Below are 23,863 nucleotides of genomic sequence, written 5' to 3'. Positions count from 1 at the left end.
CGAGCGTTGCACAGTTTGACCTCGGGCGAAATTGCTCAGATACCCACTGCTGGGAAGATTGTGCCATTTATAGCTGAATGTTCCAGACCAGCAAACTGGCAAAGCTCTGCTTTTATATAGATGCTCGGACTTGCTGGTGATTAGTTAATAAAGCTCAGTTGATTAGCATCAGCTGGTTGCTGCTTATAATTCAAATGAAAGCAGCTACGAGTGTATTTCAAAGGACTGCATAGAGTCCTGTGAAAACTTTCTTATTCATGACTATGCATTACCACAGACAAAAAAAGAATGATACCGTGCAATTGTATCATATCATTTCCTATCATGAAACACCTACTGCTGTTTTGAGTTTATTCAGAACTCACCGAGTTTATTTGCAAAGGCAGCCATGAGAGATGGAAGCAGGGTGAACTGGGAAGATAGGATAGAGTAGAAGTTCTGCAGTATGGGGGCACTGGGTGCACGCTCACACATCCTCTACACACACATAGGAATTTACAGACAAAAACAAACCACAAACTGTAAACAATTTTTTCCCGTGTGATTGATTTTTTTAGCCTGAAGAGAACCAACGAAATATAACATAAAAACAATTACGAACACTACAGCAGAGGCACTGATCGATAGGCACGCGTGTCCATGTGTACGCAAAGCTAATGTAGACAGAGGCTGTGTGGCTGTGCTTATTAATATAGTCATTTAGAGGAGCCGCCAGACCGTGCATTATAATCAGCATGACCTATTTCTCAGAAAACAGGAGCCGGCAATTGATCATTTCCTCAAGTGTTTGGTTACGACTATGAAAGAGAGACACAGGGTTAAGATGAGAAGATGATTAATGTACATCTGGGTGTACGTGTGAATGTGTATGTGTACGTGTGTGTGTGATGGTTTTCAGCTCTCACTATAACAGTGGGTATCCAGACAGCATCACAGCAGCGGAGCAGGCATTGACACAGAGACTCTAGAGAGTCCTGAGCACCGCTGTGCTTGTATGGAGCTGTAAACATGTTCTCCTTCAAAACAGGGTCTGATGCACACTCCTCAGCCAACCTTGAACAGATATCAAGCACACAATAAGCCACTTATAAAAAATACACAGAGACAGATGCAAAAAATATATCTGTAAACACTCATACCAAGGATTTCATTAACCTCTTCCATCTGCAGTTTAACAGAAAAGATGTAATTCAATGACTTCTACGATAGTTATTGATTCAGTCATATACTTTTTCAAACAACACTTTTTTCATCTATATGAGAAAATCTCACAGACATACTGTAAGAATCTCATAAAACTTTGTATATACGTTTATTCAGTGACGCCACTGACTTAACAATGTCCTGACCTGCAGGCAGACTGAAAACAGACCAGGGCCTGGAGCAGAAATCCTTCAGACCTCAAAGCCTGGCTGCTGGGATCTGACCTCTTCATTCTCCCCTGAAAATTAACAGAGGGAAATGTTAAAAAGGGGCGCAGAAAAGAGAGAAGAAATGATGCAAAAGTCAGGAAATCCAGTCACATCAAACAAAAAAACCATCATCTTTTACAAGTACTATCTAAAAAAATGGAACCTCTTCATAAAAACAGACTGAAAGAGACCCCTCTGTTATACAGGAATCACCCACTCACTTGTATATCTCTGGTTATTACTTTTAATGTTTCAGCTGGAATATGAATGCATGCAAACTTGTTGATAGTCACATTAAATACCATTGTTGCAACACTGTTCATTTTCAGACAGGACTCAGGACTCAAACGGCATCAAAGTGAGCTTTGTGTGTCAGTGTGACTTTTAAAAGCACTGATAACCACAGAGGGTGGTGGGGTGGTGGTGACCACTCACTGTAAAACCTGGCACAGATTGACAGACTAGACAGGTCTCTTTGCAGTCTTTGTATCATGTGACCGTATTTTTCCATTTGCAGATAAAACAAAATCTCACAGAGCTTCGCAGATGAGCGGGGGAGGGCAGCGTTAGACTGACAAATCTGTTAGTGATGGCCTCTATCAACTTGATCATTGCCTCGTACTGGACTGGTCTGGACTGGTGGTCGAGTCTGAAGAATTCAAATACAAAAGTAAACACTTGATATTATCAGGGGTGGAGTAGGTGGATGGTGCAGGGAAGAACAAGCAAGCGATGCAGAAGGGCATACAGGGAGTGCAGAATTATTAGGCAAGTTGTATTTTTGAGGAATAATTTTATTATTGAACAACAACCATGTTCTCAATGAACCCAAAAAACTCATTAATATCAAAGCTGAATGTTTTTGGAAGTAGTTTTTAGTTTGTTTTTAGTTTTAGCTATTTTAGGGGGATATCTGTGTGTGCAGGTGACTATTACTGTGCATAATTATTAGGCAACTTAACAAAAACAAATATATACCCATTTCAATTATTTATTTTACCAGTGAAACCAATATAACATCTCCACATTCACAAATATACATTTCTGACATTCAAAAACAAAACAAAAAATCAAATCAGCGACCAATATAGCCACCTTTCTTTGCAAGGACACTCAAAAGTCTGCCATCCATGGATTCTGTCAGTGTTTTGATCTGTTCACCATCAACATTGCGTGCAGCAGCAACCACAGCCTCCCAGACACTGTTCAGAGAGGTGTACTGTTTTCCCTCCTTGTAAATCTCACATTTGATGATGGACCACAGGTTCTCAATGGGGTTCAGATCAGGTGAACAAGGAGGCCATGTCATTAGTTTTTCTTCTTTTATACCCTCTCTTGCCAGCCACGCTGTGGAGTACTTGGACGCTGCGTGTGATGGAGCATTGTCCTGCATGAAAATCATGTTTTTCTTGAAGGATGCAGACTTCTTCCTGTACCACTGCTTGAAGAAGGTGTCTTCCAGAAACTGGCAGTAGGACTGGGAGTTGAGCTTGACTCCATCCTCAACCCGAAAAGGCCCCACAAGCTCATCTTTGACGATACCAGCCCAAACCAGTACTCCACCTCCACCTTGCTGGCGTCTGAGTCGGACTGGAGCTCTCTGCCCTTTACCAATCCAGCCACGGGCCCATCCATCTGGCCCATCAAGACTCACTCTCATTTCATCAGTCCATAAAACCTTAGAAAAATCAGTCTTGAGATATTTCTTGGCCCAGTCTTGACGTTTCAGCTTGTGTGTCTTGTTCAGTGGTGGTCGTCTTTTTCAGCCTTTCTTACCTTGGCCATGTCTCTGAGTATTGCACACCTTGTGCTTTTGGGCACTCCAGTGATGTTGCAGCTCTGAAATATGGCCAAACTGGTGGCAAGTGGCATCTTGGCAGCTGCACGCTTGACTTTTCTCAGTTCATGGGCAGTTATTTTGCGCCTTGGTTTTTCCACACGCTTCTTGCGACCCTGTTGACTATTTTGAATGAAACGCTTGATTGTTCGATGATCACGCTTCAGAAGCTTTGCAATTTTAAGACTGCTGCATCCCTCTGCAAGATATCTCACTATTTTTGACTTTTCTGAGCCTGTCAAGTCCTTCTTTTGACCCATTTTGCCAAAGGAAAGGAAGTTGCCTAATAATTATGCACACCTGATATAGGGTGTTGATGTCATTAGACCACACCCCTTTTCATTACAGAGATGCACATCACCTAATATGCTTAATTGGTAGTAGGCTTTCGAGCCTATACAGCTTGGAGTAAGACAACATGCATGAAGAGGATGATGTGGACAAAATACTCATTTGCCTAATAATTCTGCACTCCCTGTAGTGTGGATATCAAGTAGTTGTGTGTGTACATGCATGTGTCACCTACACAGAAGTTAAAACATATCAAACGATCAATTAAGTGTTTAAGTATGTTTTTACTTTTTTGTGTCATGCTGTGTTGTTGTACATGTCTGCTGTCAATGTGTTTACTGTGTGCATAAAGGTCTTAGGCAATGTATCTGTCTGTTTTGTCACTTTATCACTAAGAGGTCAGAATAGATTATACAGAAAAATTGCTTAAAAAGACTCTGAAAGGTTGCCTGTTTCCTCAGGATGTAGTTGCACAACTGCCCTTTGGCAAGAAGTAACTCTTTTACATATTTGCAGCATACATGTTTGTGTATACCTGAACAAGGCAGAGGTAACGCTGGCTGCCTGTGTGGCTACCAGCAGGCAGGTGGAGGAGACTCCAACAACCAGGACCTCTGAAACTGCCACAAACCCTGGGGCACTGGGGAACAGACGCACGGTTGCAGGTTGTCTGCACATGCACACAGACAGACATGTAAAGCATTACCAGGAAACCTAATAGTGTGTGCTTGTTGAAGCAAAGAATGAAAAAGGAAGACATTTAAAAACGACACATCACAGTGGATCTGAAAGCTGTAGAGAACTGTGCTAAAAGAAATCAGGAATTTTTCACTGATAGGAAATTTCTGACATGAAAGTCAATAAGAAACCATGAAAAAGCTGACCGTCTATTTCTTCTTTTTGCCTGACCTTATCTATAATTCTTTGTCCTGCTGTGCCAATAGCAGCAGTGACTGTTTGCTGAGTCCCTGCCTCCCTCACTCACACACAGACTCTCTTTAAGGGCAGGCACACACAATAAACAAATAGTGCTGACCTATCGGCATTAGAAAGATCACCAGAGTACATCTCCCAGCTGCAGCATCACAGCTGTGCACTGTTGCCAAAACATTAGTTACACAGGACATCCTAAATAACACATGCATGCACACTGAAGTGTACACAAACACACAAAGTGGTAATCAGCTCCAAAAGCCTCAAATCATAAAAAGAGCCACAAATATCAAAAAGCACAAAGAAACCAAGCATTTTCCAGAATTTTACTTTCTCAACAGCAAACAGCAGGGATTAGTCTGTGCTCTACTGGAAACTAGGGCTGTCATGACATCAAATTTTCATTTCATGATTAACACAAAAAACATTCATTTTTAAATATCGCAATTGTCGTGCCACCCCTGCGTCATTTAAGCGAGGTAGCTGCGTGCAGGAGGCAGCACACTCACTTACACTTAGCAGTGAATGCACCGAGACAGCAGGCACTATATTCAAATCCAATTAAACTTCCTAACTGTGCTATTAGTTACATTATGTGCACAATGGCACAATCTGTAATCAAACTAACTTTGTATTGGGGGACTAGAGGGTTGAAAGAAGGCTATGGGAGAGATTTGTACCTCAGCTGGTTGCTGTCTGGAAAAGTTCAAGCCTGCAGAGCATGTGTGATAATGGTTCTTGTTAGAGCACTGTATTGATTTTTATTCGCTGTAGACGATCCAACCCGAACCCCGACCTTAATAATAACTGAGTCATGTCTGGTGATTCTATATAAAAATATAGCTTTTGTAGCTTTACCATTACAATTCAATGCTTTACTCAAAGCCTTACCCATAACATTAACCTAAACCTAGTCTAAAAAACAGGTGCTAACTAGAATGTCCTCATCCTCCTAAAATTTTGGGTCTCAAACTCAAACTGTTCCTCATAAAGATAGATATACAAGTATACACCCAGACTACACACACAGACACACAGATGCACACACACACTTTAGCTTGTTCAGCACTTTAAGAGCACCGGCCGTGCTACTTTTTACACTTCTACTCAGCGTAAAGGACAAATTTCCCCCTAAGATTATAAAATCTCTTATCCCCTGTATCACTGCAATGTGACAGGGGAAACGCTCCATTAAAATTATGTCAACCTTGCAGAAACAAGACTCCTGTTTTTACTGGCTTGGGATATATTTTCATCTCCGAGACAGCAGACAGTTAATTCAAATCTAATTAAAGTCGCCAGTCCATCGTATTTAACATGTTTTACAGGAGGTAGCTTCTCCTTGTCAGAGCAGATGGAGCTGCGCGCGATGTTCAGTAAACGAGCAAACGTGTGGTGGAGTAAAACATCTTCAGCATAATTGGCTGTGTGGTTTTGGTGAAACGACATGCAGTTTGTAAACTTTACAACCACAACTTACCACAAACAGATAGATGTGCTGATGGTTTTATAATACTGGAATAACTTTTAAAAACGTGACAAAATACATGCATAAAAAATGTTTTTACATCTAGCCACAAGAAACATTTTACAAACGTATGTAAGTATTGGGTATTGAATCAGTGGTTTAACAAACATTTGAACACTATATTGCCAAAAGTATTTGCTCGTCTTCCTTCACACACATCTGATGCCGTCCTACCATTTGCAGCTATAACAGCTTCAACTCTTCTCGTAAGTCTTTTCAACGTTTATGGAAATTTTTGATTATTCTTTCAGAATTGCATTTGTGAGATTAAACACTGATGTTGGACGAGAAGCCCTGGCTCAGCTCTAATTAATCACAAAGGTGTTACATCAGGTTAAGATCAAGACTCTGTGCATGACAGTCAAGTTCTTCCACACTAAACACGCTCATGTCTTTGTAGACCTTGCTTTTCACACTGGTGCACAGTCATGTTGGAACAGGAAGGGGCCATCCCCAAACTGTTCCCACAAAGTTAGGAGTATGAGGCTGTCCAAATGTCCTGGTATGTTGAAGCATTAAGAGTTCCTTTCACTGGCACTAAGGCACCGAGCCAAACTCCTGAAATACAACCCCACACCATAATTCCCCCTCCACGAAACTTTACACTTGGCACAATGCAGTCAGATAAGTACCGTTCTCCTAACAAACCCGGTCTCGTCCATCGGATTACCAAATGGAGAAGTGTGCTTCATCACTCCTTAGAACACATCTCCAGTGCTCTAGAGTCCAGTGCGTGCTTTATACCACTGCATCTGACCTTAAGCATTGCACTTGGTGATGTAAAGCTTGGATGCAGCTGCTCAGCCATGGAAAGCCGTTCCATGAAGCTCTCTCTGCGCTGTTCTTGAGCTAATCTGAAGGCCACGGTAGGTTTGGAGGTCTGCTGCAAATGACCTGACCCCACTCTGTGATTTTAAATGTCCTCTCACTTCTGAGCTGAGCTGCTTTTGATCCCAATTGCTTCAACGTTGTTATAATACCACTAACAGCTGACTGTGGATTATTTAGTAACAAGGAAATCTCACGACTGGACTGTACTATCATGATTTTGATTTTATACACTTGTGGCCATGGAAATGACTGGAACACTTGAATTCAATGATTTGGATGGGTGAGTGAATACTTTTGGCAATATAGTATATTAATATCATTTTACCAGCGTATTTTTTGAGGGAGTCATATTGTAAACTGTTTCTCCAGTATAATAATATTTGAAATATTAATCTATTTACTTTGGGATCCCAGTGATTATTCTAGTTAACCAATTAAGAAACTCTAGCTGTCGGGACAGTGTAGTTAAATCACAATTTCTTTTTACTTGCTGCAGCTGCCATCCTGTCACACCACTACTGTTCTCTGCTGTCTATGGACATGTTAATATTTTATAGCATTTTCGGTGTCTAAGCAGTGATCCTCGTTCCAGTGGAATCATTCTGACACTGGGACATCAATAAATACATTTCTTCCTCTTCAGTTGCTCCCTTATTCGCCAGGGGTTGTCATAGCAGATGGATCTGCATATTTGATTTGGCACAGATTTGTCATGCCAATGACCTTTTTGAGGCATGCCTTCCAGAGATTTGCTTGCCCTCCTGGTGACCTTTTTGCATGTTAGCCAAACGTGTTAACTACTACACTATGGATCTAGCCAATATATAGAGTAAGTGAAGAAAATAAATATCCATCTCACCTCTCCAGTATTTCTCTGAGGAGCAGCAAACCTTGTTTTGGCACTTCCAGGTTGGTCAGCTGCAAAGACTCCTTCAGACTGCGCACCAAGGACTCCATACCTAGCACGCACCACAAACATGCTCGCTGCTTCAAAGAAATACTCAAACTCTCAAATGAGCAGAGACAAAAACAACAACAAAAAAACACTCTCTAACCTTGCTCGGTGCCAAAGTTCTTAAGAGTTGTTGAGAGACTACAGCCTACAGCAAGTTCGCATATTAAAATGAGTGACATGCTCATAAATGTATCACAAAGGATGCACACACAACAGCACTCGCAGCCTTGCATGTTAAACAAACAGTGACAGCGGTACATCTTTCTAATTTACTGCTACATAGAGTCTGCTGCCTGTGTTCATACTGACCTAGAGCAAGAACCTAACAGCAACAAGGAGTGGTTAGAGCAGATATCCTGTGTACTGGTAAATTAAGTCTGCATAGCAAGTGTTTCTCAAACTATTTCTCTGGGGTGGTGCTGAAGTGCTGCAATTACTGTGGGGCCTCACATGCATAATCCATTGTAATGGCTCACATCAAAGGCATACAAACACACACACACACACAGAGTGACACATACACATCCGTGTGTCTGAACAATGCTAAGAAATGCAATATTGTAACATTTTTTTCCCAATCAGCAATTACTGCTCGCTTCTGTAACCATTTTCCTAATATTTGGCCATTTTGCCTGATTCTTGTTATATTACAAAAGCACCAGCTGCCTAGATGAAATAACCTAGAATACAGTAGCGAATTCTATTGGTCTAATTTCAATTTTAATGCGACTGGGAGCAGATGGAGCAGATGCAGATGTCAAGAAACTTCCACTTTGGAGGGTTTATTAAAATTTCCAATCGCTGTCAGAAAAATTACAGAGTGCAGCGTCATTCCATCTAAGCTGTCAAGGACCTGTCTTTCCATCAATTATCCAGCGGCAGCTATTTTCAGATATGTTAACCGATATACAACGAAACCCAGGGCTGAAGACAAAAAACAGAGATGGCATCGTCGTAATTCACTCAGGAATGGTTTCTGATCTGCTGTCTCGGCTCTCTCGCCCATAGATTTAAAAGATGGATGTCGAGACAGCTGCACAAAAGTGAAGCCAAAACATTTCAGAAACAAACGCTTCCATCTTACCTTGTTTATGCCATTCGCAACCGGAGCCTCTGCAGTAGTGACATATTTTGTCTTTGCATTCATACAGAGAGATAAAGTGATCGTGCTCCTACAGCCTGTGTTCTCACCGTAAACGGAGTGACACTGGGAGAAAAAGAGGGGCTCCTCAGTTAGAAGCAGCAAGCAGCTGTAGGCAGACCACAGCAGCACCTCGTTGCTACTACAGGCCAGACGGTCAAACAGAAACTCTTTGAAAACAGTGACAAAAAGACAACTTTAAAACTTGTTTTGTTCTTTTAAACAAAGTTAAAAGAAAAAGAGAGGACAGGGAAGAATTACTACAACACTCTTCTGAAAGTAGGGCAATGTTTTCTTGCACATTAAAGGGGACCTATTATGCTCATTCCCAGCTCTATATTTTTATTCTTGGACCCTACTAGAGAAGCTTCACATGATTCCAAGTTCAAAATAATCTTTATTTAAATTATTTCATCGGGTCTTTTTGTAGCCCATTAGCACATCTTCTGTCTGAAACAAGTTGTTTTTACTTCCCTCTTTCTTCTGATTGGCTCCCCCTTGAACAATAAAAGGTCTGAGCAGCAGGCGGGTGGGGCTGCTGACATTATACAGATCGATCATTGTAACAGTACATATACAGATATGTAACAAGGAAAAGTATAACAGGTCCACGTAAAACAGTACGGCAAAAATGATGACAATATTTTGCAAAAGTCTCATAAGAAATCTTGTACAAAATAATGACAATAATAATCGCAGACAAACAGCATAAGAAATACAAAGCGACAGATAACATAATAACAGGGGTTTAGACAAAGAGAAGGATCCAAAGGGAACACAGAGGAAATCATTAATAGAACAATTCAAAGAAGGCATTAACTCATTGCAGCGACTGTGTTTGTGTGCCTGTGCGTGCGTGTTACCAGGTATGTCAGCGTTGATGAAGGGGGCACTGTACTGACTGGGGGAATGAACCAGAACAGATGCAATACACTTTGCACTGGTCACCTGCAAGTTCTCATCGCCACTCAGAAGCAACTGAAAGACACATTTTATGGGTTTTTTTTTTAAGAATGCTTGACTTAAATAAAGATGCATGTTAATCAGTGTGCAAGACTTCCATAATATTACAGTGTTTACACTATAAATGTTTCTTCAATACCACCAACGGCTGATGATAGACTGAAGCAACAACTGGCTCCCATCTTCCATGCACTGTGTAGCATCTAATCTTTGCAATTTAGTGTGTTAGCTACCTCTGCCAAGAAGGTTATGTTCTTGGTAGCGTTTGTGTGCGTGTGTGTGTGCATGTTTATTCTCTCTGTCTGCAAAATTCAAAAAGTTTTGAATGAATTCTATTAAAAGTTTCCAGGGGTGTAGAGTGGGGTCATGTTAACAATCCATTCAAATTTGGCTTACATCCACCAAGGTTTTCAAGGTAAACTTAATGATTTATTGGCTGCAAACTGACAAACAGCCTGAAAACTTAGAAACTGTGTGTGTGTTCTATCAACATACAGAAAATACTGTATAAAGATTTAAAGTATCGTGTCACATTTAACCTCTGACCTCTCCTTCAAGGTCAAGAGACTTATTTATGTTTCTTGCTGCCATTGTCGATATACAGGGAATTATATTTTGGGATTCTAAAAATTACGTTCCTTTGACCTCTGACCTCTTCTTTAAGGTCAAACTTTCAGAAAATGTCTTTTCTCTTTAAAACTCTGCTTAAAATCATGCTGAGTTTGTTTGCGTCGACAACAATCGGGAAATTATACTGGTGTATAGTTTGTATCTAAATATCATGTCACCTTTGACCCTCTGATCTCACGTCTGCCTTTTATTCATGTTGACCCTAGAATGTGTTAAATACTGTCAAGAGAAAGAGAACAAGCTGCCTAGTTAGTTAGAAATATACTGTAGTATAATTTTATATAATAAGCTCAAATTATTCATGTTCATTTATTTACAAATCAGTACTTATCATCCATTACCTGCTCCTACATAATGTTTGTGTAATCAAAGTAAACATCTGTCATGCTACCCTTATCTGATTCTTACTGCACTAAAAACTTCATAAAGTAGGTTTAAAAAGAACAAAGAAAAAAATGAATAAATAAATAATATATAATACTATTCCCCTCAAAGTAAATTCAGGCCTCAGAGTGAAGTGCCTTGGCAGAGTGCTTCTTGTTTTCGTTCGAATATGTTAAAGGCTGGAGCTACAACATATTGACTCGTGTACCGAGGGGGGATTTATACTTTTGTAAATTCCACACAGAAATGGATTAGGTGCAGATTATATACAGCTGAGGGTGTAGTCGTTTCACCGACAACCAATCCCGAAGCAGTGCCAGTCTGACATCACAGCGTTGATTATTTAGTTAGGAGTTTGATTTAGAAGCAACACATTAGACAACAGAGCTCTCCATAAAACCTCCCAACGTCATTAGCTGTTCTGTAATGTGAGTCATCACTGAGAAAATCTAACGAGATGTAAACTACACAATGATTTCCCAGACATGAACCATAAATATTTGTCCAGGGTAAAACCCCACTGAATCCCTATTCAAAGGCACAATAATCCAGGATTAGAACTTCTTGTTATGATTATCGTCAGAGCCAGAATGCAGGTCTTGGGGATGAGAGCAGGATGTTTGGACAGAGACCTTTTTCAGTATGAGAGGCAGAAGGCAGTGGTCAGGGGGCTGTTGGTCTTGGTTTTGGCTGAGGCTCTGGCTGTTGTTGGCGAGGATGTCCTCGTTCTCATCGCACATGACCTGACAGCTCAGGCTGTTCATCAGAACTGACACAGCATCAGCCAGATGCACAAGCTGTGACAGCAGGCCTAACAGATGAAAGACAAGCTGTTACAGATACTGATGACACAGATCAGAAGTTTTAAACACGATGCAAAGTTTATACAAAGGCCTAAACATGGCTGAGATCTACACATGCATGTGCTGATAAATACATTCATGTTTTGTCTGGGTTTTTTTTTAAATTTAGAATAAAAGGTGCACAAATATTACCTACAGCGTCAGTGTCACAATTTAAAATCTCCACCATTAATTTGATAATAAACTGGGCAATTTCAAATACCACAAAGGGAAGTTTTATATTAGGTAATCATTTATAAACATTAAACACCTTCTGTAATAATAAAAGTTCTCACTGTGAGGGATTTACTCAGATTCAGCACCGATTTGTAATCATAAAAATGCAAAAATGCAACTTCCCAAAGTGCAACATTATTAAAATATAATAATCTTACTCATGTATTGTACATGTTTCCTAAAGCTAAAGAAAATTAATAATACCTCCTGCTTCTTCCACCATGCTGCTGCTATCATAGGTAAGCTTGCTGGTATTAAACTAATAACAACAGTTCAGCCATGTTTACTTTGCAATTGCAAACCAACCTCTATTTCAAACCTGCTGAGCAACACATTTTTCTCCCAAGTTATTACAATGGCATACATTCAGACTTTAAATTCCTGGGAGATAATGACTCTGTCTTATTTTTCCATAAATGTCTGTACCTAATGTAGACCTCAGTTCTGGTTATCACCAAAGCACACACTGCAAGCTTATTGTCCTTGTAAGTCAAAGCTCCTCCAGATAGCAGGACTCTTTCATCTCCACATAATCCTCCCTCTTTCTCCATCTAGCTTCGCTCTTAAGGAGATTTGGGGGATTTAGGGAAGAAAACAACTCCTTTTTGTTATTATTAAGCCGTACAAAGTAAGGGAAATTTCTTAAATTACATTTTTTTTTTCAGTTCGAAAGGCAAATGTCAAATGACCACATTGCCATTCAAATAAGTCCTCAGCCGTCTTCTCTCAGCCAGCAGGGAGTGAAATTTTGTTTCATACATTGCTACAAATTCACAACCGTTCTCTTTTAATCTCACCAAGATCCTTGTTTTAAGGCTTGAATAACAAAAATCTACATGATCAGACTTTTAGATGGTAGAAAACCAATTTCACTCTAGTTAGGTATCAGTTTAATTTGCACTTCAAAAACGCAAATATATGCAATTTTTTATTTAAGCAGCTACTGATGAATCTGAATGCGTTGAGATTACTTTATGATCATCAATTCTCATTTTCTCAACATGCTTTATCAGATTTCATCGACAGTAGTTTATCCATCTTGTGAAATATACTGTTATAAAACAATTTATAAAAAAAAAAAAAAGGCCAAAAAACAAAAATCATAAAATGTATTCAACCAAAATATTTTTCTCACCGACACAATTTCTGAGGAGCTGCGGGGAGCTGGCATTGGCTAATGTTTTCAGCAACACGTTACACACTCTGTCCCTAACAGCAGAAGGCAAGGACTGGGCTGCTGAGCCCCCAGGAGCTCCAAGCAGTTGGAGCCACACATACACCACTGCACCCTTCAGTGCTTCATCTGGAAAAAGCAACGCTGAGCACAGGCGGTCCAACAGGGGCACTGGTGGAGAGAAATGGAAACAGGTAAGTACTTAGAGCACAAGTAAGACATGGGCATAATCATGTGGTATAGCTGTTAAGTGTCTATATGTTGTTGTGAAGCAGCTACTTTATTAGGTACACCTGTTTAATTGCTTGTTAACACGATTATCTAATCGGAGGGCAGAAACTCAATGCATTTAGAATAACAAGAAAGCTTTGAGCTGATAGGAAGACAACAGGGACTCAAATAACCACGTTCCAGCCAAGGTATGCAGAAAATCATCTGTGAATTCACAACATGTTGAACCTTGAAGCAGATGGGCTACAGCAGCAGAAGACCACACTGAAGCTACTCCTGTCAGCTAAGACCAAGAAACTGAGCTTAAAATTTACAGTGACTCACCAAAACTGGACAACAGAAAATTGGGAGAATATTGGCCGCAACATTTAGATGTAGGTCAGAATTTGGCATACACAACATAAAATCATGTTGTTTACCTTCTCTCATGGGCTCAGGCAGGTGGTTGTGGATGGTATGGAAGATATTTTCTTGGCACACTTTAGGCCCTTAAGTACCAACTGAGCATCATTTAAACACCACAGCCTCCCTGAGTATTGTTGCTGTGTTGTCTATTCATTTATGACCTCCATGTAACATGGAGGTCATAAATGGCAGCTTTGAGCAGGATTAGACGATATCTCATAAAGCTCAGATCATCTCAAACCGGTTTCTTGAACATGAGAATGAGATCACTGTACTCAAATGGCCTCCACAGTCACCAGATCTTAATCCAATGGAGCACCTTTGGGATGTGGTGGAACAGGCGACTAACATCACAGATGTGGGACCAACAAATCCACAGCAGCTGAGTGATGCTATCACATCAGTATGGACCAAAATCTCTGAGTTATGTTTCAAGCACATTGTTGAATCTATGAAGATTTAAGGAAGTCTGGAAGCACAATGGGGTCCAAGTACTCAGTACTATTGAGGTGTACCTAATAAAGCTGCTGATAAGTGCATAAATAGACGTTTAATTGCAACATCATGTGACATTTCAAGATATTGTACATTTCAATTACCCAGAAAGACACCTGCGAGTATGTACAGAAATGCAGGAAAATAAGAGAAAGATGCCCAGAGGTGAAGTAATGGTATTACTGTGAGAGAAGCTCAACAGACACCACAAAAGGACAGCAAGATTACAAAATGGAAAAAGTGCAAACTGCTGGGAACAAGGTGGAGAGTTTCAACTTTAGCTATGACAGACAACGGTGGACCCAGCGTCGGAGGGAAAATTGCCTTGAAGATGAAAGGACTGAAGATTGGCAATTGCGGGAGAGAGAGGAGTTAAACGGCAGATGAGAGTGTGAGCAGACTAGATTAAAAAACTATGTGGGAGTAGATTGGAGTATAAAAATATAAAGACGAGTACTTTTATAATTATTTTCACAAAATAATTTGAACCCTAACATTAGTTTGTTGCTAGCAGAACCTAACTGCTCATGATTTTCTAATTTATACATCAATGTAAATAAAAGGGCAAAAAATAAATAAAGAATTTAGTGTGAACACACCAGTATACACGATGGCAGGTGAGACACAGGCAGGAGACAGACGTGGCTAAAGAGAGGTGAAACAGCCACAATTAGAATAGTTGCACAGCGGATAAGAGCACAAAGCAACACGGGACTCAGTGACTGTCGAACATGGAGAGAAAGAGACAGAGATGACAGAGCAGGAGAGCCAAATCCAAGCCAGCTGCTCTCTGGAGCAGATCAAAACCCATGTGAAGCAGAAGAAGCTCCCAGACATGTTTGATTAAACCGAAATATATGAGGCGGCCAAGATGACAGCAAAGCATAAAGAGAGAAGCGGTGGGGGCGGGGGCGAAGAAGGGAAAAGAGGTAGAGGGGGTGGTAACTCCTCCACAGACAGAGGATAAAAAAAATGTAGGGAACAAAATATGAGCTGCAAAAGAACAGATGAGAAATAAAACGCCGTGCTGCTGTTTAATGCCACTCAATGAGAAAGAAACACAAACACGGGGGGAGGCACGGCAAACAGACAAAAAGGTCTTCTTGTGCTTTCCTTAAAGAAAAGAGCAAAAGTTCATTTCTGTTTACCTTGCTTAGTGTTTGGCTGCCCTACTGTGATGCTTTGAACTACCTGTCTGTTCGTCTTCTGATCCGCTTTCTACAGTATTTAACCATCACTTTGTGCTTGTTACTTAACCCTGCTTCCTCTTTCTTGGTCTATTAAAAAACATTTTAGTTTCTCTATATTTTTGCAAGCACTTTCTAAAAACACTTCTTGTGAAAAGTCCTTGCATAAAAAAAGCGCTTGCAAAAAAAAAAAAAGCGGAAATGCTGGATGCTGAGATGATGCAAAGTCTAGCTATAGCAATGATGAAACTTGCCATTTAACTGTTTAATTTTAGATGGCTGATATTTTTACATATCAGTTGGTGAGAAACATTTTTAACTATTGTCCTTTCCTTCTTTCATCCCTCGTTATCTGTTTCTGGAAGAGAAAAGTATATGAGTGAGGACAAAAAGAGGGGTTAATCAGTCAGAAAGACAGGCAGCCAGTGAGTCAGAGTCAGAGCGAAATCTCCTGGGTGCTCTGGGCATGTGTTGTCATTGCCGTGCTGTTGTCGTTAGTCCAAACAGCCCCACAGAGACTTGCTGAGTGACAGGCCACAGACAGGCACACACAGTCAATAGTGGCAGCCCACATCTTGCATCAACATCGTAACAACTCACCACTACCTGCAGCTGCTGGAGGGAGCTTGAAAAACTCATGAAAATACATGAGAGGTGGACACACATAGCATAATAAAATAACTACGGTGGCTGCCTTTTTGGCATAAGGATCACATTCGCGCTCGATCGTAAAGACGAGCAGTCAGGCGTGACACAAACACAGCACAATGCACACACGAACACGAAGCTGATTGACAAAGCCTAATAAGCACTGTGGAAAAATGATTCGGGGAGTACAAAGATATCATACAGGTGGTTGTAAAAGAGATTAAATCAACAACTGTGAGTTGGGGGAGGAGTATCTTTTTAGCTCGCTATACTACAGCTTGTACCTAGATAAATACATTCATATAGACGGGGGGATTCAGGGAAAGGGTTCGGATGAACATTTGCAGTATTTGTAACTTTTGCTATTTTACTTTCAGCAGGTGCTGGTATGGGATTGGCTATGCAGATGGAATTTTAAGGTTGGTTATCTCAGTGCAGCTGGAGAGCAATTGAAAAGGTCATAACAGCTAGAGAGATTGAATTGAGAGACTTCAGGGGAAAGGATATGGAAGATAGAGTTGTGTGATTTTTTTCTAATTTCTTAGAGGCAGAGGAGGTGGAATAGGGCACAGCATGAGAAAGCTAGTTTCAAAAGTGGACATAGTACAGCTATTTCCATCAGCCAATTTTCTTATCCAACTAGGGGACTCAGGAGGCTGGAGCCTGTCTGAGCTGGTATAGAGCGTCCTGGACATGTCGCCAGTCCATTGCAGACAATGCTCTCCATGCATCTTGGATACAGTTTAAGAAGATAAATACAGGCTATGGTGACTGAAATGTAGATATGTCTCTCTAGGGCAAAAGAGATCAGGAAAATTCTATATTCCTTCATATCTTCCTCTTCCATTTCAGGTGAACTCTACATTTCGAACACATTCTTGGATCTTAGCCCCTGAAAATAATACATTTTTAATTCAGTTTCTGTCTCTCCAGTGCCACAGTGAAGAGTGAAATAGAGAATGTGACTGCACAGTGAGCTACCTGAAACCTGACCGATCCTGTCTCAACCGCATTTTTAAAAACTGACCTGAATCAACGCACGTCATCATTTTCTTGCGGATACTCTATACATTCCCCGAAAGGCAAATGAATGTCTTTGCTAAACAACGGGGTCACTGGCTGTGGCCTGCTACGCAGCAGTATGTTTACAGTTTAAAAAGTATTTAGCTCCGGATTGTAAATCTCAATGAGAGGAATTCATGAACCATGAACTTTGTAAATAAGCCCATGCATCACCTTTCCACCCGTGTCCAGTACTGGTAAAAACAAAGGGGAAAAATTATGCGTTGCTTACAACATTTCCAAGAACTGTTTATCACTTGCCACATGACGAGATAAAGTTCACACAGTTGAGAGACAAGCTTACTCATGTACCTTTCTTGATAATAGACTGTACAGAAAATAAAAACAAGGATGAAAAAAGGCTACTACCAGGGGCTACGTGTCCCTGTATTACTCTGAGTCTGAGTGTCATTTCCAGGGTCTCACCATAATGAGTCACAAGGCTCTGGGACACAGTAGGGGCAGCTTTTATTAGGTTACCCAAGAAGCTGAATGTAGGAAGGAAATGCTTCACACTGAGCTGCTCACTAAGCTAGAAAGAGAACACACAAAAAAATCATCAGTAAACTTACACACACACATAGTAATATAAAGGAAATGCATTAGATCATAAAGCGCTACAACATCGGTTTGCACAGGTGTCACTGTCTTAAAGCTAAACCTTTATTTTAATGGTAGGTTAAAAAAATCTTCAAAATGACCAAAATATATTTTAAAACGACTACAACAACCTAAATATCCTACTACATATATGTTATTAACCGCTCAAGTTTTTCATTTCCACTTGACAAAACATCTCCGAATTCAGTCAGCGAGAGCTCCACAACAGTAAGGCCAAACACACACCACCATGGACTCAGAGGATTAGAGACACTCGAGAGATTTTCGCCTCCTTGTCCCCCATCACCAGCTTTGAGTGAGGTAGGAAACACTCTATCAAAAGCTGACATTTTTATTTCCACCAAATAACAACTGCAAATTGGAGAATTAATAATGGGTCAGTAAACACTGTTGTTAATGATCCTGTCCTAAAAATCCTACAACTGCAACTCTGCCAAATCTGATGCAAGAAAAATGAAGCACAATAACGCTACACCCACTTCCATACATAGCGATACACAGAAGAAGGGTTAATCTGAGCCCAAGTGCTTGCGTGTTTGAACTGAAAAAAAACCAAACATTTTTCTTCCACTAACAGCTTGTGTCAAAGCTTCTAATCAAGCTCTGTTCTCGTAGCATAAATGAGACTTGTCTGCTGTGGCTGGTGTTATATTTTTCTGTCATCATCAGTATACACAGCTATACTGTTTTCCACCTGCAGCAGAATGAGCCTTCTCCATTACTGTCTCCCCCTGAGGTGACACAACAGCAGCAAGAGGGAGACAAGCACACTGTCTGTTTACTAAACAGCCTTGGGAGAGTATGACGCTAGTTACACAAGTGCTATTAAAATTTTTAAGATGTTGGGCATGTTCTTTTGCCTGCACGTGCACATGAGTAGGAGCGTTTCTCTATTTGTCTTACCTGTTTGTGTATCTCATCCAAAACGAAGCGGAATGACAGTTCGCTCTGGAGCTCCAGGAGTAGCTGAACCAGCACTGATGCAAGTAAACACACACACGAATGTATGCATTTACACAGGCAGATAAAAAAAAAACAGAGAGGTGTATTCATTAAATAAACATCACAGACAAGTGCAGTTTCACACTTTCGCACAGTCAGTGCAATTACGAGACAGAGAAAATCAAAACAGTCAATGTTAATGAAAAATCCATGTGCATAATTTTTGAAGTTTAAAATTTTCCTTCAGTATCTTCGACCACTGCTTTAGAAATTTGTATGCGATTACATGATTCAAACAGGAATGTACTTAAATATGAAGCGCCTTTAAATAATGGTAGTTAAGGAATTTGTGTTACATAAGGCCTCATGTCACACAGGCCTGACAACCACAAGTCGCTAGTGAAAAATCTGACTCCCTGACTGGGGGGAGGGTTGTGCACTGAATACCTTGCCATGGTTGGCAGCAGATTGGTGCGGTTGCTCATTACGGTGCAGTCACCGTTTATTCTGAGCAGTAGTGAAACTTGAAGAAGTGCAATGCAAGCTGGGAACAGAGAAAGTAAAGGTTGTGCCTAAATGCTGCCTGCAACCAACACAGTTCAAAAGGTGCCAGTTTGCAAATGTTTGCAGAGAAGACAGCTTCTTACATGCAAACTGCAGCAATCTGCTAGCAACCAAAGAAATGCAAGGAGATTTTTGGTGCAGCACTGTACACCCTCAATTACACTCTGCTGACTGCCAGGAACCTCCAGCAAACCACTTGCTACCTGTCAGAAAATACAGTTGCCAGTGTTCACTGACCAGTCTCTGGGTCTGTATGAAGGTAGCTTTAGAAATTAGTTTCACAGCAACTGTCAGTACCCTCCTGCAATTTCTTACAGCACTTTCTTTAAACCCTTGCCAAACATTCCTACCGATCAGTACTAATCAGTATCAGACAAATGTGCCATTATTTTACAGCATACTGAAATTTCAGAGCTGGCGTCTAATGTGACATTAGCGCCCTGGAGCTCCAGTGGCTCCATGGTTCATGTGTCACATGACGAAGAGTGAGCTCAGGGCATAAGTAGTGCTAGAAAACAAAATCGACCTTTTTTTAAGGTCTAAAAGAAGTGATGGACAAACAGGGATTAGCATTGTCGTGAGTACGTATGGAGAATGTTTGTGTTACTTTTCTCCCTGCCCAAAGGGAAAGGCAAAAGTCCCATACTGCAAACTAAACATAACATTTGGGGCAAGTTCAATTTAAAAACTGTGCAAGACATAATGATACGTTTGCAGGTAGAACCTGTTTTCATTAAAGGATGTGCACTGGTGTGCAACAGGCTATGAGTTGTGGTATATTTCCATTATTGGGTGTTATACAAGCGTTACCCAAACAGTAGTGACATTTATTAAACCCTGTCATATCAAAAAGGCAGTGTACCAATTAAATAAACTGCAATAGATGCAACATCTCAGGGTGTTTAATGCATCGGTTTAACGCTTAGTTACAACACAAGTTCTCATTAAGCTGTGACTGCTAAGCCGAACAATTCTGTGAAGGTTGTAGGCTTTCTTTCTCCTTCTTTCTTATCTCCTCACACTATGACTGCATTATTTATAGCGCTCAAATGATTTACAAAACGTGTGCTTTACACACTGTCTGTGCAGAAACTAAATGCAGTGTCACATTTTAAGTACTCTTCTAACTGTTACAGAAAAGCAGTCCCTTGGGCATTTTTTAAGACAGCTCCTGTAAAATCATTCTGTCATTTGATTTGCAGCCGTAGGTCCAGGCTGCTGGGGGATTCCCATGATGCACTGAGTGTTTCTTCTTCAGTTACCTTTTTCAGTCATGATGCATTTATACACCTCTCTGCATTTAATTAGCTATTATTCATCTCGGGCTCTCTTTCACAGTATGTCTCTGTCCTGTCTTCATCTGTTCACCCCCAACCGGTCACGGCAGATGCCCGCCCCTCCCTGAGTCTGGTTCTGCTGGAGGTTTCTTCCTGTTTAAAGGGAGTTTTTCCTTCCCACTGTTGCAAAAGCACTTGCTCATAGGGGGTTCAATGATTGTTTGGGTTTTCTCATGTATTATTGTAGGTTCATTACCTTACAATATAAAGCACATTGAGGCAACTGCTGTTGTGATTTGGCGCTATATAAATAAAATAAAAGTGGATTGAACTGAATTAATTTGGATTTACTAAAAATTTTTAGCATTTTTGAAAGGCTGCAATGGGATAATCTGTCTGAGTGTTTGAAAGTGAGATTTTGCCACGAGGCCAAGATTGAGGATACAGAATAATCTGCATTTGGCTGCCCAAATAAATTCATTAAGTACAAAGAGAAATTCACATTTCAGCTATGAAGAAGTAGCAGTGAAAGATTATCTACTCGTGGAATGACGTCAAAGCCTCCATGTGGAGTCAAAGATCGCCTTAGCCACCAGCACTGACCATTATCAGCAAGAAGGCTTATGTGTAACCTCCAAAAAAAAAAAACAACCACTGACTGTGTGTGTGTATGTGTTCACAAAAACAACTGCATAGAAGGCCTGCATCTATGTTTGTGCAATGTGAACACGAGTCTGTACATACAGTGTGTATGTGTCTTTTCCTGAGCACACACAGACACACAAGCATACATCACTAAACCAGAAAGAGGCATCTCTTCACCTTGGTCAACCTTCTCCAGAGTGACAGGGTCCTCTGCAGTTTGAAGCATCCCTGGGGACAGAGAAGATATGACAGAGCAGATTTTAAAAGGCATACTTCAAAAACCACATGCACTCTTGCTTCTGCACAGAAGTACAGGAGGAAGAAATTTAATGTCATTATACAAAAAAAAGGGCAAAATAGGACAAAATAGAGAATACAAATTACAGAGACATTAGATGGGGCTTCATGCTAATAAAGATCTATTTGATCATACTGTACAGTGTACTCTACCTTGCATTAGCTTTGCTGGACATCCAAGATAAAGTACTATCTTAAAAGCATGTTAAAAAAACAGCTCAGTGTGTAGTGATGAATGTAAGGCATATTTTTTATTGGATTATGCTCAGATGGAGAAGCACAATTCATGCAGACAATCCCACAAGAACTGTAATAGCTCTTTTAACGTCTTGTCAGATTGGTCAGAGCTTTTATGGCTTAGCATTTTGCCACACATCCTCTTATTGTGCTAATTTGATTAGAGCTTAAATGGTTTCAACATAGCACTTAATGCGGCAACCTAATAATCCTCCAATGAGGAAGTTATCAATAAAACCCTCTGATGATCTAGCATTAAAAAAACATACAGAGGTTTAATTATAGCAGTGTAACATTTGCAATAGAGGAGTCAGTAATTTAGTGTTGTGAGGATAATGAAACACAATGAACGTCTATATATTAACAGTGTTACTGGCTCCACTGGGATTTTCACGGCACTGGTGACTTTACATATAACCAACATAAAGCTTAAGGACGAACTCATTCCATATTTAAAGATCCTCATAAATTACTGCTGTCATGTCATCCGATATGTTGACACAGAGAATTATTCACAGTACAGGAGTGGAAAAAACTTACGCTAGAACTAAAATGCAAACAAGAAATCACACATAATGAAAGTCTTGATAGTTTTATATGTTATATACTTTTGTTAATAGCTGGTATTTTGTGTCTTATGTCTTTAAATCAAACATTTCAGAAATAATTTCAGAAACCCTGTCATAGTTAAAAGCAAAGCTTTCCACTAGCCTGCAGCCCATGCTAATGATTTTTTTTTTGGGTGGCTACTTAGTTTGATGATTCCATCTATGAAATGAGATTTAATGTGGCTGTCATTAAAAATGAAAATCGGTTACATGAATCAGCACAGCGTGATATACGGCACTTAATTAAGGCCCAAATGTCTGCATCACATCAAAGTCACAAATCAGTATAATGGTTAAATCACACCAGCGATGACAAGCACACCTCTCCAAAGAAAGGAAAAGTAGTAAACTCAAGGTTAACTGCATTATCGGGGTGGATCTTTTTTTTTTTTAAATGAAATCAACGCAAAAACTATTATGTTCAGTAGTGTGAATATTTCTGTATCGTGCTGTTCTGGTTGATTGCTAAGATCAATTGTTCCCGCTGTTCAGCCTGACCTTGCAGAAAAGCTGTAATGCGACTGCACCACTAATACAACAGTGGACTAACACAGTGGTGATTAGCTTCAAGGAGTGCAAATGTTAAACAATCAAGCTCGAGCTAGTGAGAAAACAGCCAGTGATGGTTAGCGACTGTGAGTACTTACTGAAGGTCTGTGCACTGCAATGGTACTGTTGATGCTCATTGTTTTCTAAGTGCATTCCAATCTGATTTTGCTTACCATCAGCCTACCTAGCATTAAACTGTTTGCACCTCTAGGGAGACAGCAAGTGAGAGGTGAAAGTCCAGCTCTTCACAATCGCCCTTACTAGACATTCCTTCTGTTTCTAATCTGCTGCATGTGTTACTATTTCTCACCCAATAGTTTGGCTGTAAAATGCAGACAGACTCTGTGGTCCTGTTGGAGCAGCTCTCTCAAAGCCCCCGGAGAACACTTCAGCACTCCACTTACACTGGACAAGGCAGAAGACTTCCTCACAGACTGCATCCCATAGACAAGCGTGTAGGAGGAGAGATACAGGAGGGTAAATAAAGCTCGAGCTGAGCATCAAGGGAAATTAAGAGGATAATGCAATTTTCATACACATTTCCCAAGCCCTCCTAAAGGTTGTGCAAGAGAATGTAAAGCCACAGCAAACAGCTACAACATGGAGATGTATATAAATATATTTCTTCTCACTGCTATGTCTTCATCGTCAATCATTTCAATGAGGCAGGCCACACAGAGCAGCAGCCCGCCTCCCTCCACAGGCCCAAGGCGCCTACTCCACTTTGGGTCATGTCTGAAGTGGATCTTGTTGCAAACTATGTCCCTGCTTGTCATTCTGTTTGTTTCGCCTGTTCAGACAGAAAAACCACAACAGCTTTTTAAACAAAACTGCAGGCGAGCAAGAGTGCTAGCAAGCTAAGGTATTACCTAGCGCTACATGCTAACTATAATGTTAGCACTAGCTAAAGTTAATTTATGACTTAGCTAGCAATAAT

General features: G+C 40.4%; 1 protein-coding gene across 8 annotated transcripts in view; it reads right to left on the bottom strand.

The window, feature by feature from the left end:
- Positions 1-23,863, bottom strand: part of LOC116311544 (meiosis inhibitor protein 1) — a 60,343-nt gene that overhangs the window by 36,144 nt on the left and 336 nt on the right. For 6 of the 8 annotated variants that reach the window (XM_039610920.1, XM_039610924.1, XM_039610922.1 and 3 more), the window contains exons 2-16: positions 23,559-23,716; positions 23,237-23,360; positions 21,413-21,463; positions 18,711-18,784; positions 17,613-17,718; positions 13,120-13,329; positions 11,538-11,716; positions 9,792-9,906; positions 8,979-9,098; positions 7,692-7,791; positions 4,076-4,210; positions 1,947-2,061; positions 1,350-1,441; positions 906-1,053; positions 366-477 (exon numbers count right to left, since the gene is read on the bottom strand). In XM_039610920.1, the coding sequence (XP_039466854.1) occupies positions 366-477; positions 906-1,053; positions 1,350-1,441; positions 1,947-2,061; positions 4,076-4,210; positions 7,692-7,791; positions 8,979-9,098; positions 9,792-9,906; positions 11,538-11,716; positions 13,120-13,329; positions 17,613-17,718; positions 18,711-18,784; positions 21,413-21,463; positions 23,237-23,360; positions 23,559-23,702 (1,825 nt within the window). In that variant the 5' untranslated portion in view covers positions 23,703-23,716. Of the gene's footprint in view, positions 1-365; positions 478-905; positions 1,054-1,349; positions 1,442-1,946; positions 2,062-4,075; positions 4,211-7,691; positions 7,792-8,978; positions 9,099-9,791; positions 9,907-11,537; positions 11,717-13,119; positions 13,330-14,888; positions 14,935-17,612; positions 17,719-18,710; positions 18,785-21,412; positions 21,464-23,236; positions 23,361-23,558; positions 23,717-23,863 lie in introns of those variants that run through there. The other 2 variants (XM_039610921.1, XM_031728684.2) reach the window with 2 other exon arrangements.

Source organism: Oreochromis aureus, linkage group 4 (genome assembly GCF_013358895.1).
Source record: "Oreochromis aureus strain Israel breed Guangdong linkage group 4, ZZ_aureus, whole genome shotgun sequence".
Classification (NCBI taxonomy): Eukaryota; Metazoa; Chordata; class Actinopteri; order Cichliformes; family Cichlidae; genus Oreochromis; species Oreochromis aureus.
The sequence above is the reverse complement of the archived record's forward strand: the minus strand, read 5'-3'. Positions and strand labels throughout refer to the sequence as shown.